Below are 14,004 nucleotides of genomic sequence, written 5' to 3'. Positions count from 1 at the left end.
CATACAGACACAGACATACAGGCACACACAGATACAAACATCCATTCCCACCCTCATGCTCTCATATGCACTTACTCCACACTCAACCAACGTGGAGACAGACATAAAGAGACGCTGTACACACAATCACACTCCCCAAGCGTACTCTACGAACCGGGTCTAGGTACCCTTGCCCCTGGAGGGGGGAACTGCACCCAGACCCAGGTTGTGTTACCCTTTTCCCTGCAGTGGGGAGAAGCAGACCGCCCCGACTCCGCAGCAGCAGGGAGGCCCCACACTCCGGACCCCAGTCGGACGGCCAACTCCTCCTCCTAGCCCCCCTGCTCCAGCAGAAAGCAGAGAACGAGGGTGAGAGAAGACTCCTAACCTCCCTCCACCCGCTCATTGTAGTGTTGATGTATGTGTGTTCTAAGGTGCGTTTAAAACCCAGGAGGGCATGGAGCTACCTGCCAGAGAGCAGCAGGTAAGCGCATAGTCCCTCCTGCTAGCCCTCAATGTCTACGTGTATTTAAAATTGAGAGGTGGGCAACGACGCCGGGGGTGAGGTGTACACCCTGATGGTAATTGGGATTCCGTGTAGCGTGCCCACCCCCAAGATCCTATATTTATGTGTAATGAGAATGTGAGTAATGTGAATGTCTAAGTTGCGGGATAAAATTGAGGCAGAGGCAGCCAGAAGGGGACAGAGGGGGGGGGGGGTTACCTCCTCTGCACCCTGGTGACACACCCCCACTCCAAGGCCCTGCATGTGTGGGTGGTTGTGGTGGAGCGGGAAGAGGGAGGCAGCTGGAGATGGGGAGGGAAGGAAGGGAGGAGCAAGTGACCCCTCCCTGGGGCCAGCTCCCCCGCTGACCCCAGTAGGCACCCCCATACTCCGCGACCCACCAGGGAAGGGGGGCCCAGGCCCATCCGAACCGGGGCCCAGCGCAGCGGCGCCGCCCGGCCCCACAGAGCCCGGGGCAGTCCACTCAACCCCACAACAGAGAAAACTGCACCCACCCCATCATCCACTCATCTTCCAGACTACATAAGACAATAGACGCCCAGGCTGAGATCTTCCTCCACCTCTCCTGTATCTCCCCCTCTTGCAGAGAGAGTTCCTGAGAGAGGAAAGCCCCTGCAAGATGTGACAACCCCCCCCCCACCAGTTGAAGAGCCCCCCAGCTGGCTCGGCGCACCGGCGGCACCCTGCGCCAGTGGCGGGCCCCCATATACCCACCGGCCCACAACCCCGGCAACACACCAACCAGGACCCAGGCCCCCGAGGCCCGGCCAGGGCCCCAGGCCAGAGCCGGAGCGCCCCCAGAACCTCACGCCCGTCCCGGACCCACCCAGGGGCAGCCAGGCTACCAGGTCAGTAACCCCCGTCTGTCAGCACAGACCCTCCCCTAGCCCCGCTGCACGTAGCCACGAGGAAGCCGTCACCTAAGAGCCAACAGAGCCCCTAATTGGCCATGACCGCTACCCCGGGTTGAGCCCCCCAAGGAAGATGCTCCTGGGGAACCCCCCGACGCCCCAAGCCTGACCCTACCCCCACACCAATCACAACAGTGAAGGCGAGACCAAAATATGACCCCCCACCCCCACTAGGTGATGGAGCTGATCAGAGGAGCCCAGAGCGATTGATCTGATGTGGTGGCAGAGGCTGTATCAAGACTAATGTAATCTAATAGATAATTTCTATATTGGTTAGAATTAAGATTGTTTTTATTTTTCCAGTTCATGAGGACTGTTTTCTTGGCTATGCATAGAGCAGTGAAAACCATATGGGCTATATTCTTTTCTGAAGTGACATTATCTAAGCTGCCCAACAAACACACTAAGGGGGAAGTTGGAATGTTACATTTCAGACACTTTGATAAGTCTTCACATATCTCGCGCCAAAACTTCTGAACTGGTGGACAGAACCAAAGAGCGTGGATATAATTGTCCGGTGAATTGGTTTGGCAGTGTGAGCAGTTGTTGGTAGATGCAAAGCCCATCTTGAACATCCGATGACCTGTATAGTGCACTCTATGTAGTATTTTGTATTGAATTAATTGAAGACTGGGATTTCTGATTAGATGAAAGGTTTTTAAGCAAATCTGAGACCAGAAGTTTTGGTCTAAGTTAACTGATAAATCCGCTTCCCATTTTGCAATAGGAAGTGATATTGATTCATCTGTTTTAGAAAGCATTCTGTATATTTTGGATAGTAATTTGGGGGTTTTAAGAGTAAAAAATTGAACCACACTTGGTGGTGTTTGTAGTTCAACTTGACCCAGTTTAAATTTCTTTTTTATTATGGATTTAATTTGTTGATATTCTAAAAATCTTTTCTTGTTGATCCCATATTGTGTAACTAGTCTGTCAAATGAAATAAATTCTGTTCCTTCTAGTATATGTTCTACATATTTGATTCCTTTACCATTCCAATCTGAAAAGTTTATCATATTATTGTTTTGTAATATGTCAGGGTTGTTCCAGATAGGTGTACGTTTGCATGGGATTAATGAAGACTCTGTCAACTTCAGAAACTCCCACCATGCTGTCAGAGAAGAGCTGATGTTGATGCTTTTGAAGCATTCATGTCGTTGGATGTTTGAGCTGATAAATGGTAGATCTGAAATCTCTAGATTATTGCAAAGTGCTTGTTCTACATCTAGCCAAGGTTCATCTAAGAGGGTATGTTTTAGCCATCCTGAGATAAACTGAAGCCTGTTGGCTAAGAAGTAGTGCTGAAAGTTAGGTAGTTCTAATCCTCCTTTATCCTTGGTCTTTTGTAGTGTTTTTAAGCTTATACGTGGGGGCTTATTTTTCCAAAGGAATTTGGACATATATGAATCTAGAGATCTGAACCAATCTTGCGGCGGTTTAGTTGGGATCATTGAGAATAAATAATTTATTTTTGGTAATACCATCATTTTTATAGCAGCAACCCTTCCCATGAGTGATATGGGTAGACATTTCCATCTAGCCAGATCACCTTCTACTTTCTTTAAAAGTGGGGTATGGTTTAATTTAGTTAGATCTGCAAGCTTGGGAGAAATATTAATACCTAAATATTTTATATTTCCCGATTGCAGTGGAGTAGAAGAGGAATTATGGAAGCAGCAATTAATAGGAAGGACTGTAGATTTTGACCAGTTAATTGAGTAATCTGATATTCTTGCAAAAGAGTTTATCAATTCAATCACCCCAGTGATATTGGTTTGTGAATTTTGGAGAAAGAGTAACACATCATCAGCATAAAGGCTGATTTTATGTTCTACGTTCTTGCATTTTATGCCCTTAATTGCTGAATTCTGTCTAATTGCTGCTGCTAGTGGTTCGATAAAAATTGCAAACAGTGAAGGGGAGAGTGGGCATCCCTGCCTGGTGCCCCTCAGGAGACATAAGCTGGAGGATGTCTGGTCATTTGTTCTGACACAAGCTGTTGGGGAATTATATAATATTTTTAACCAGTTGATGAAAGAAGATCCAAAACCAAATTTGTGTAAAGTTGCAAATAGAAATTTCCAGTTAACTCTGTCAAACGCTTTTTCTGCATCTAAGGAAAATATTGTAGTTTCAAGGTTTTTACTGTATGAGTAGTCTATCAAATTAAGTAATCTACGTGTATTTGTTGATGAGTGCCTACCTTTTATGAAACCAGTTTGGTCAGGATGAATTAAGAGGGGGGTTATTTTCTCTAGTCTCTTCGGGAGAGCTTTGCAGATTATTTTGAGGTCTACATTAATAAGGGATATTGGACGATAGCTTGAGGGATATACAGGGTCTTTGCCTGGTTTTAGCAGGAGATTAATGTTTGCAGAATTCATATTTGATGGAAGTCTGCCCTTTTCTTTGATTTCTAACAACGTTCTGTAAAAAACTGGTGCTAGAATCGTCCAGAATTCTTTGTAGAATTCTGCAGGAAAGCCGTCTGGACCTGGAGCCTTATTATTGGACATATTTATCAGGGCTTCCTGGAGTTCACCTGATGTCAGTGGCGAATCCAGTGCCATTGCTTGAGATTCTAATAATTTTGGGAGAGTTATGTTGTCTAAAAATTGATCAATTTCCTTTTTAGATGGGTTTATTTGTGGTGAATACAACGTTTTATAGAAATCCCTGAAAATGTTCTTTATTTGTTTCGGTTCATATATTGTGTTCCCAGATGAATCTTGAACAGCACATATAGTTGTTTTTTCTTTATTTATTTTTAACTGGTTTGCTAGAAATTTACCGGATTTATTACTATGTTCATAATTTTGTAAGCGTAGTCTTTGTACTAAGAATTTTGTTTTTCTATCAATTATCTCATTTAATTCTAGTTTTGTTTTGCGTATTTTGTTCAATGTTTCCTGATCTTGGTGGGACGCGTAGGCTTCTTCTAGTGATTTGATGTTTTTTTCTAATTCCTGAATATTTTTGTTTTCTTTTTTCTTTTTATGTGATGAGAAAGAAATTATTTTACCTCTCATCACAGCTTTCCCTGCTTCCCATAAAACAGAAGCTGATGTTCCGGGAGTGTCATTAAAGTCTAAATATGAAGTCCACTCTTTTTTAAAATATTTAATAAAGTCTTCATCATTAAGCAGTGATGTATTAAATCTCCAGTTTTTACTTGGCATAGTATTATTCTTGTGCATTAGTGTTAGAGATACAGGAGCATGATCGCTGACAGCTATAGGATGAATCTCAATGTCTGAAATGTCGCTCAGCAGTGAGCTGCTGACCAAAAAATAATCCAGACGAGAGTAGGAGTGATAAACATGTGAGAAAAAAGTATATTCCTTACTGGTGGGGTGAAGGGAGCGCCATGCATCGCAAAGACCAAAGTCGCTCATATACTGTTTGATTATATTTGTGGACTGCCAATTACGCTGAGTTCCTGCTGTATTGAGCCTATCCATTTCTTCATTCAGTCCAAGGTTGAGGTCGCCTCCAAGCACAAGTGTGCCATCTAAGTGTTCAGAGAGTGCACTGAAAAAACCGTGAAAGAATGAGGGATCATCAACATTTGGAAAATATACACTTACAATACATAGATTTTTATCAAGTATAGATAGTTTAATGATTAAGAATCTGCCCTCTAAATGATTATTTTTAAAAAATTGCTGTGATTCAATCTGAAACCTAATTTGAGTCTATTCAGAAAACAAGACATTTCTAATTCACCTCAGACTTTTGAGCTGTAGTCTACATTGTAATGATAGTGTACCGTTATTGATTAGAGCAGATGATATGAGACTATCAGGAGAGACTGTTAAAAAGTTATGAGCTGTCTTGATGCAGAGAAAGTGGAGTTTGTCATCCTGGAGCTGCTGCCAAGATTGAATGATGCTCTGCCTCTGTGGTCAAGTTCAGACATAGGCTTTAAGCAACCATGAGCCACTGATAAGCGTGATAGATTAATAAGCATGTATAAAGTGGGCTTGTTAAACAGCTCTGATAGGAGAAAGTCAATGAGCACGCAATAAAGTGGACTTGTTAGGGACAGTTTACCATCAGCCTTGATAAAGTTTAACTTCATTTGTATTGAAAGACAGACTTTAAAGAAGATTCTTATTTGAAACTGGTGATACAATCCAGGTCAGATACAGTTACATACAAGCATACAGTACACACTACTGCTCAAAGGTCAGAGGTCAGTTAGAAAAGTCCCTGATTTTAATAGAAAATTGGCTTTAATGTAACATCACATGCAGTTTATCAGTAATGTTTCACAGCTTTTAATCAAATCCTTCATCATCCATAAGTTGTGATGGAAAAATGTCTGCAAGCGTGCAGGAGCCCATTTTTTGAAACAATCACTCCTGTGTCATAATGTTCATTGAAGTTTATCAGGTCAGACGACCAACAGATGATAAGAAATATAATCTTACTAATTATTAGAGTTGAAAAGTACTTTGCTAAGCAAAATTCAATGAGGTTAGTCTGGAGATTGAGACGTTAACATAACAGGTTCAGTTGGTGACGCATGAAAGAAAATAATTTTCTTCTACAAATCTATTGGAGAATTCTGATTGTAAGAAATTAAAAATATTCAAAGAGTGAAACTGTTAAAAAAAGTGAAGGTTTTGTGCAGCTGGGTGTTGCAGCCCCTTTAGAGGAAAATGTCAACTTGGTTTCATGAGGTTAAAAACAAACACTGGGATGATCCAGACACATTTATTGTTTCTTTAATCACCACAATAGTTTCAGTTTGTGCTAAAATCTTTAAAAAGCTGTTTTGAGTGATAAGTTAGGCTTTAATGTGTTAAGCTTGCATTAGATAAGACAATGTACCACTGAACACAGGAGGGATTATTGCTGAAAATGGGTCTCTGAACACCTCTGTAGATATTCTATTAAAAATCATTCATGATTTGTGATCAGTGTTAATATTAAGCATTTATATGATTATTTTCATAAATTGCTGTGATTCAATCTGAAACCTAATTTGAGTCTATTCTGAAAACAAGACATTTCTAATTCACCTCAGACTTTTGAGCTGTAGTCTACATTGTAATGATAGTGTACCGTTATTGATTAGAGCAGATGATATGAGACTATCAGGAGAGACTGTTAAAAAGTTATGAGCTGTCTTGATGCAGAGAAAGTGGAGTTTGTCATCCTGGAGCTGCTGCCAAGATTGAATGATGCTCTGCCTCTGTGGTCAAGTTCAGACATAGGCTTTAAGCAACCATGAGCCACTGATAAGCGTGATAGATTAATAAGCATGTATAAAGTGGGCTTGTTAAACAGCTCTGATAGGAGAAAGTCAATGAGCACGCAATAAAGTGGACTTGTTAGGGACAGTTTAGCATCAGCCTTGATAAAGTTTAACTTATTTTGTATTGAAAGACAGACTTTAAAGAAGATTCTTATTTGAAACTGGTGATAAAATCCAGGTCAGATACAGTTACATACAAGCATACAGTACACACTACTGCTCAAAGGTCAGAGGTCTGTTAGAAAAGTCCCTGATTTTAATAGAAAATTGGCTTTAATGTAACATCAAATGAAGGTTATCAGTAATGTTTCACAGCTTTTAATCAAATCATTCATCATAAATAAGTTGTGATGGAAAAATGTCTGCAAGCGTGCAGGAGCCCATTTTTAGAGACAATCACTCCTGTGTCATAATGTTCATTGAAGTTTATCAGGTCAGACGACCAACAGATGATAAGAAATATAATCTTACTAATTATTAGAGTTGAAAAGTACTTTGCTAAGCAAAATTCAATGAGGTTAGGCTGGAGCTTGAGACGTTAACATAAAAGGTTCAGTTGGTGATGCCTGAAAGAAAATAATTTTCTTCTACAAATCTATTGGAGAATTCTGATTGTAAGAAATGAAAAATATTCAAAGAGTGAAAGAGTTGCACACACTAGAAATTTTGTATTCATCGTTTATCTTGGTTTTCTTCTGATTTTAGTATCTATTTGTGAGTGTAGTTTTTATTTGCATGATTTTATTCTGTTTGTATCGCATGTTTTTAGTTTGTCATTTTACATTGTTTTTATCCACTGTGGATTAGCTGGGCAGGGGAAAAATTAGCTGATAGTGATCACATGTTGAGGCATGGGTGTGTCCAGAGGTGTCCTTTCAGCTGTTTAAAGGTCGTATTAAAAGGAAGCAAGCTGAGCACTGGAAGGAGAGAGGCCCTGGATTGGAAGAGGAACGCATGAAGGCCAGGTGGAAAAGAGGGAGCCGCTGCGTGATCGTGGGGGGTGCGACGCCTTGTCTGGAGACCGGTCAGTGTGATGTGGTGACCCAGTCCCGACAGCAGGAACGGCGACAGTAGGAGACAACGTGTGTGATTGACATCAGGGCAGATGTATACCACTGCCTGCATTTGTCAGTAGCGTCTCACTGTTGTTCACTGGGTGCAGCCGTGTTGGGAGAGGGTCGCCATGGCTATAAGCCAGGGCAGCTTCCGGGATGATGGTTCTGGCTCCTATTTGTTTTTACTTACAGGTGATGACGTGAGGGGAGCTGCGGTGGTATCGAGCGACGGACTCCAATGCAGAATGAGAACTGGGCTGGGATGTGATGGGCCCAGTGGACGGATGAGACTGGGACAGGAGTCTCCTCGTCTGCCTGACACGAGGCTGGCGTGGACCCCGGTCAGCAAGAGGAATTTCTGTCCAGCTCAAGAACACACAAGGAATATTCGTCCTGGGTTGTGTGACTGGGTGGGATTTCTGTGCATGAAGAGAATTGTATTTTGACCAGTTTTAGAAAAATCTTATCCAGTCTCAGTGGGAATTTTAGCATATCGAGAAAATTTCATTGTATACTTTATTTCTTAGTATCTGGTTTGTTTTATTCCTGCTGTCCACCTCGTGGAATAAACATGAATGAAACAATACTTTCCTGTCAAAACCAATATTTTAGTCAAGGCTAGCGGAAAGTTTCATATATATCATGAACATCTTTCCTCTTTGTCTCCCTATAGTTTAGTTTCATTTTCTTACCCCAACCGGTGGAGGCAGATGGCCCCTCCCTGATTCTGGTTCTGCCGAAAATGGAGTTTTTCCTTCCCACTGTTGCCAAGTTCTTGCTCATAGGGGGTCATTTGATTGTTGGGGCTTTCTCTGTATTATTGCACAACCTTTATCTTATCATATATTTCAAGTTTATATGTTGTGAATTGGCTTGATTTAAATCAAATTGAACTCATTCAATTAAAGCCAAATATAACTTGTCATCGAATCTATTCAAATGTAAAGTCATCTCACTCAATTTGGACTAGCACTGAAAAATACACTGACATCCTGTTTCCCAATTAGCAGATCAGAGGTTGATGTTTTATTCATGACTCAATACTTGAATGGTTTTATCCTGTTTATAAATAAACATTTAAAAAGGACATTGCTTCATTGTCTGATTCATTCTTTGTCTGTGTCAGTCCTTAATACACACACGTATACAATAATTCTAGTTGCCACAGTCTCCGGAGATCCTATGCTCCGTTTTCTCATACTTTTCTTCAATGTTTACCTCATTTTGCCCAATAAAATGTACATTTTTGTAAACAATGTTTTGGCCTATTAAAAAAACTGTCTCCATATGAGGACGTCACCACTTTGCATTTTACAAATCAAGTAAACAAACACGGGGCTGTTTATCATATAACTAACTTTTAGGTCTGTGGGATGGAAGGATGGGAGCTTTAAATGTTGTGCCTCCATAATTATTCTAGAGTCTTTACAGTGTTCAGCCCCTGCTGTGATTTGGTGCTACATACATAAACTTGAAATGAATTAATCCACCTGTTCACAGGAGATCACAGGAAGATGACACCAAACATCAGAAGATCTTATTGTGCGCCACAGTAAAAGGGTGGTTTCTTGGGACTAAAGCACATAATAAACTACAGCAGAAGCTCACATAAAGCAGGAAATAAGCAGGCAGCACTTGATCTGCTAATGCACGTTTCCCACTTTTATTGTTGCCTCATTCACTAACAGTTCAATGGTGCAAGATTACCATACACAGAATTAGGATATCTGCATGACACATCTATGCTGTACAGTGAATGGATTATAATTATTACAAATACAGTAAACATATTTACATTTTAGTTCAAGCTCCATACAACATAGATATTTACAAAGTATGAAAATAAAACCGGTCTGACAAATAATAAACAGCGTTAATGACGTTTTTTTTTTTTTCTTTTCTTTTGGTGAACAAATCTGAAAGGGGGCTTGGTTAACTGATATTAATTGTCAGAGGGGGAAGGTGGAAAATATCATGGCTAGTTTTGTTTGAAAGACATCAACAGAAAAACACACACAGAAAAAAGTGATGAGGTGAAGAAAGACACAATAAGTTTGCTGTCGTTTTAGATCTCACCAGCTACTTTGTATAGTCCTAGACCTCTGATATTAGAAAAAATAAATATGAGTTAAAATACACCTTTATTTTGATAGAGTTCAGATGGATGTCTAGCATGACTAATGAGTAGATCTCCTCCAAAAAAACAACAGACTTCTAATTCACTTAAACCGCTTTCTAATAAAGAGGAAGCACTAATGTAACTCACCTCCTCAGTCAAGGTGCAGGGGGTTACATTTTAGGTAACCCTCTCTTAGTTCACACTAAAATAGCAAATATTTTCATGGGGTAGTGTTACGGATTCAAATATTGGGGATGGATACAAGAGGAAAACCAAAATAACAACACTGGTCCGGCCAGGTTGAGTCAAACGATGATTTAATGAATACACGCGTGGGAGATGGACACCATACAGCAGACAGCATCAGATCTCAAAATGGTGGAGCATTGATCAAACTCTTATAGCCTCTAGTGGCCCCCACCTAATCATAAAAGCCTAAACATTCACATTCTTTCTCTCACACAGCGCCTAAGCTACGACCTTGGCTCCCTGTTTATCTGCTCCTTCTGAGATGGGGCAGTATGCTCTGTTCTCATCTAATCAGACAAATAAGGCGATGACTTTCTGCGAACAGTATTTCTTATAACTCAGCAGTATAATGCATCATAAAACAATATCATTCATTCACAATAAATCAACAGTCTAATGTAATGCAAATCAGTTTACCAAATGTAATAGTTATCACCTTCTTCTAATTCAGGAGAATAATGCAAAATAAAACTACATAGTAATCAGAAATAAGTAACAGTAGTATCAGAAATAAGACCTTTGAATATGTAGTCCCTTTAACTTCTTTCCTTCTATTAAACCATTCATTCATTCTTTTTCCTTACGTCCTTCTAACCTTTTCACTGTGTTTTCTTTGCGTCTTTACAACAAGAGTGTAAAGTTAATAGCAGTAAATGTCAAGGCTTTCTGATTCTCAGTGAGATAGAGCGAGCTAGAGGAGCAGAGTGTTAAACGAGGGTTAACTACCACACTCATCCCAGATCAGACCTCATGTACAAATCAAGTTCTCTCCTTAGTTCGTTTTCATCCTCCTAGTCCTCCTTCTAATCTCCTTGTAACCCTGTTAGTGAGTCAGTATTTTACTGACTCACTAACTGACTGGCACTATCGGGGGTTTAGAGGCGGCGTATGTACACAGATTGAGGAGGATCTAAGTATGACGTGGATGACAGAGGAAATTGGGCGTGGCCCTCCTGTCAAAGTTCATTCCCACTTTGAGTTTTTGTTTCAGAGACGGTTCAGCCTGATGCAAATTCACTGCGAGAAGAAAAATACCCTATAAATCTATTAGCAGCTATAGTTTAGGTAGCAGAGCGTAAACTAACACGTCACTTGGAGATATCTGTAGATTTTTTCTTCATGGTTTCAAATGTAAGCTGGTTGATTTGGTTCATTTTTGTTTTTCGTTTGAAACTGAGCAAACCTGGTCTTCTCCTGAGGACTGCTGCAGGTATCATGCAAGCATGTTAATTTAATAAAAAGCCAACAGCAAAAACCCCCAAAATAGAATTAAACTCATTTCAGGAGACAAATAAAACTGATAGAGACATTTTTTTGTACAGATGATTGGCAAACCGAAAGTTTCTAAAGAGTCGTGCACACACAAGTAGACTACTACAACATGCTACTTAGTTAGGGGAGTTTGGGAATGACAACCAAGCGGAACAAAATTAGACCCAAACATTGTCATCGAAACAAAAACACAAAAAGCTGAGGGGAGGGAATAGAGAGGAGGAAAGCTAAGTTGGCAGCGGGGTTGCTGGAGGGAAGCGGGGAGGCAAAAGTTCTGTGGAACTTAAACGTTTGAGTCGCATGAAAAGAGACTTAAGCCACAAGTCTACTTACAAGAGAAAACCGTCAAGAATCACAATGATTAATACGTTTTAACACTTGGTATTTTCGGTATTTTCAAAGGCTTTTCATAAAGGATGGAAGCGGTGGTTTTCCCGCGTACCGCTCCGCCCGCTCAGTTCTTCCTCGCCAACTTAGATCTGTGGGGAGAGTTTTACGTTGTGAGGAGAAGGGAATGTTTTTGAAGGGTGCAGAAGCTGTACGTTTGACTGTGGTGTGAGAGGTGCGTGTGTGTCTGTGTGTGTGTACCTTATTGTTCCTGCTAGCAGAGGATTAAAGGCGTACAGCCAGTCGTTCATGTCATTCTCGTTGTTGGCCTGCAGGAGGATGCCTCCATGTTTTGTGCACACTGCAAATCTGTTGGGCGTCTGAAAAGAAAACATCACATTATATTTATGTTCATTCAAATGATAAATCCCAGTCCATTTGCCATTTCATCAATCAATGTGTCCAAAACTGGCCAACGTGCACCAAAACAATTTGAATGAATTCTCATTAAAGACAAGCGTGTTACATCCAGCCTTTCTCTATCCTGCCTCAAACCATAAGCATGGCCTGCTGGTCTTCGCTGTATTCCACCTGTGCTGTGGAGAGGTTGAGGACGCCTCGCTCCACGGGGTCCTGGTTGCTGTTGTAGATGAAGACGTAGGGCCGGCGAACAACCACAAAATGCTTCACCCATGAGTTAGAGCGAGGCTCCATGAAGCTTAGAAAACCCTTCTTGGACACAACAGATCTGAAAAGAAGTGATTTTATTCATTTATTTATTTTTTAAGAGAGCGCTTGTGTTTCTGAGGAAGAAGCAGAGTTGGTTTGTTTCCAGCTGAAATCATCCAGGCTCAGGAATTTGAATCAATCCACATCATTTCTGCTTGAACTAGAGAACATGAGTGTCGACTTACATTTGGTCTGTGAGACACATGTCTTAGTGACAGTATTTAGGTTAATATGGCATTACTCACCCTGGTCACATTTCTTCAATATCAGGCACCAAGTTGAGGAACTCGTTCTTTGCAGCCCGCGCAAGGTAGGAGGTCTCCAGAGTGGGAACCATCTGGAAGTTTTCATAGTCTGAGCAGGAGGGACTGGAGGCTGGAGGCTCCCTATTCTGGTATTCTAAACAGTACTTAGCCGAAACCCAAAGACTGCTTGGTTGAGTTAACTTCCTGAACTATCTACAACACATGGTGGAAACCTGAAATTAAGACAGAGCAGACTAGAGGTGAGACATGACCATTACTGAATATTAAAAATAATAAATGTCAGATTTAGTGATAATTTTCATAAACTATTTATTTACCACATCAATAAACAGCATGGCAGGGCAAAATATGTTTTCTAACATGGCAACCTTTTAAAAGTGAAAGGAGACAGAAAGACAGGTGAGAAAGAATAAAACTTAACTGACTTTTTGATGCCATTTTACACAAAGTAGTAGTACAGTATCTAGAAAATGTGGGAAAATACTGGCATCATGTACAGTACTTTCTTCTGAAGAAATTATGTTGGGACCCTGAAAAAAACTTACTATGTACAATAATGGATTTCTATAAATTTGACATCACATGAAAACTTTGGTTGTAAGATTCAGATAATTATTTGTTAAAAGCTAGAAATTTTAAATGAGAATAAGAAAGAAAAGTATTTCTTTGTGCCCCCCTTTCCCTTTAATCGGGTGGCTGTAGCTCAGGTGGCAGAGCAGGTAAGCCACTAATCAGAAGGTCGGTGGTTCAATCCCAGGCTGCCTCCTGGCTGCATGCCAAATATCCTTGGGCAAGATACTAACCCCATGTTTGCCTACTGGTGGTGGTCAGAGGGCCCGGTGGCGCCAGTGTCCGGCAGCCTCGCCTCTGTCAGGGCAGCTGTGGCTACAATGTAGCTTGCCATCGCCAGTGTGTGAATGGGTGAATGACTGAATGTAGTGTAAAGCGCTTTGGGGTCCTTGAAGACTAGAAAAGCGCTATACAAATGCAGGCCATTTACCATTTAATGCTCTACCTGGCCCCATGGCAAAACTTTGCTAGACCTGCCCCTGCACAGTTACCAGCTGTCAGCTACATAGAAAAGAATCCTGGTGTTATTTGTCTCTCAGAAACAGTTCATAGCTTTCCTTCAACCCATTCATGTCACCTAAAAGGTGAACCTGTTTCTCCATCACCTGTTCAGCTCTGATGATTCAGTAAGGACATCTCCTGGTTTCTTCTTCATGTTTCCCTCTCACCAGATAACCAAACCGATATCATGACCAGCAGCTTTTACGGCTCCAACAAACATCAGCTGATACTGGAAAG

The 14,004-nt window shown here is 41.1% G+C and overlaps 1 protein-coding gene across 2 annotated transcripts; it reads right to left on the bottom strand.

Annotated features, from left to right (window-relative positions):
- Nucleotides 1-9,378: 9,378 nt before the first annotated feature.
- On the bottom strand, nucleotides 9,379-14,004 carry LOC146517363 (uncharacterized). 2 transcript variants are annotated; one of them, XR_014874696.1, is made up of 3 exons: nucleotides 12,676-14,004; nucleotides 11,963-12,449; nucleotides 9,379-11,853 (listed from the first exon to the last, which is right to left on the bottom strand). XR_014874696.1 is itself a non-coding variant. In XM_085163809.1 (3 exons), exons 1-3 carry the CDS (start codon nucleotides 12,393-12,395, stop codon nucleotides 11,829-11,831), a joined length of 312 nt encoding a protein of 103 aa, XP_085019935.1. In that variant the 5' UTR covers nucleotides 12,396-12,669; the 3' UTR covers nucleotides 9,379-11,828. The 2 variants fall into 2 exon arrangements, 1 of the variants encoding a protein (XP_085019935.1); XM_085163809.1 differs by lacking the exon at nucleotides 12,676-14,004 and having other exon boundaries at nucleotides 11,963-12,081; nucleotides 12,228-12,669.

The sequence above is a fragment of the Neolamprologus multifasciatus genome, chromosome 6, assembly GCF_963576455.1.
Source record: "Neolamprologus multifasciatus chromosome 6, fNeoMul1.2, whole genome shotgun sequence".
NCBI lineage: Eukaryota > Metazoa > Chordata > Actinopteri > Cichliformes > Cichlidae > Neolamprologus > Neolamprologus multifasciatus.
This window is presented reverse-complemented; position numbering and strand designations above follow the sequence as displayed.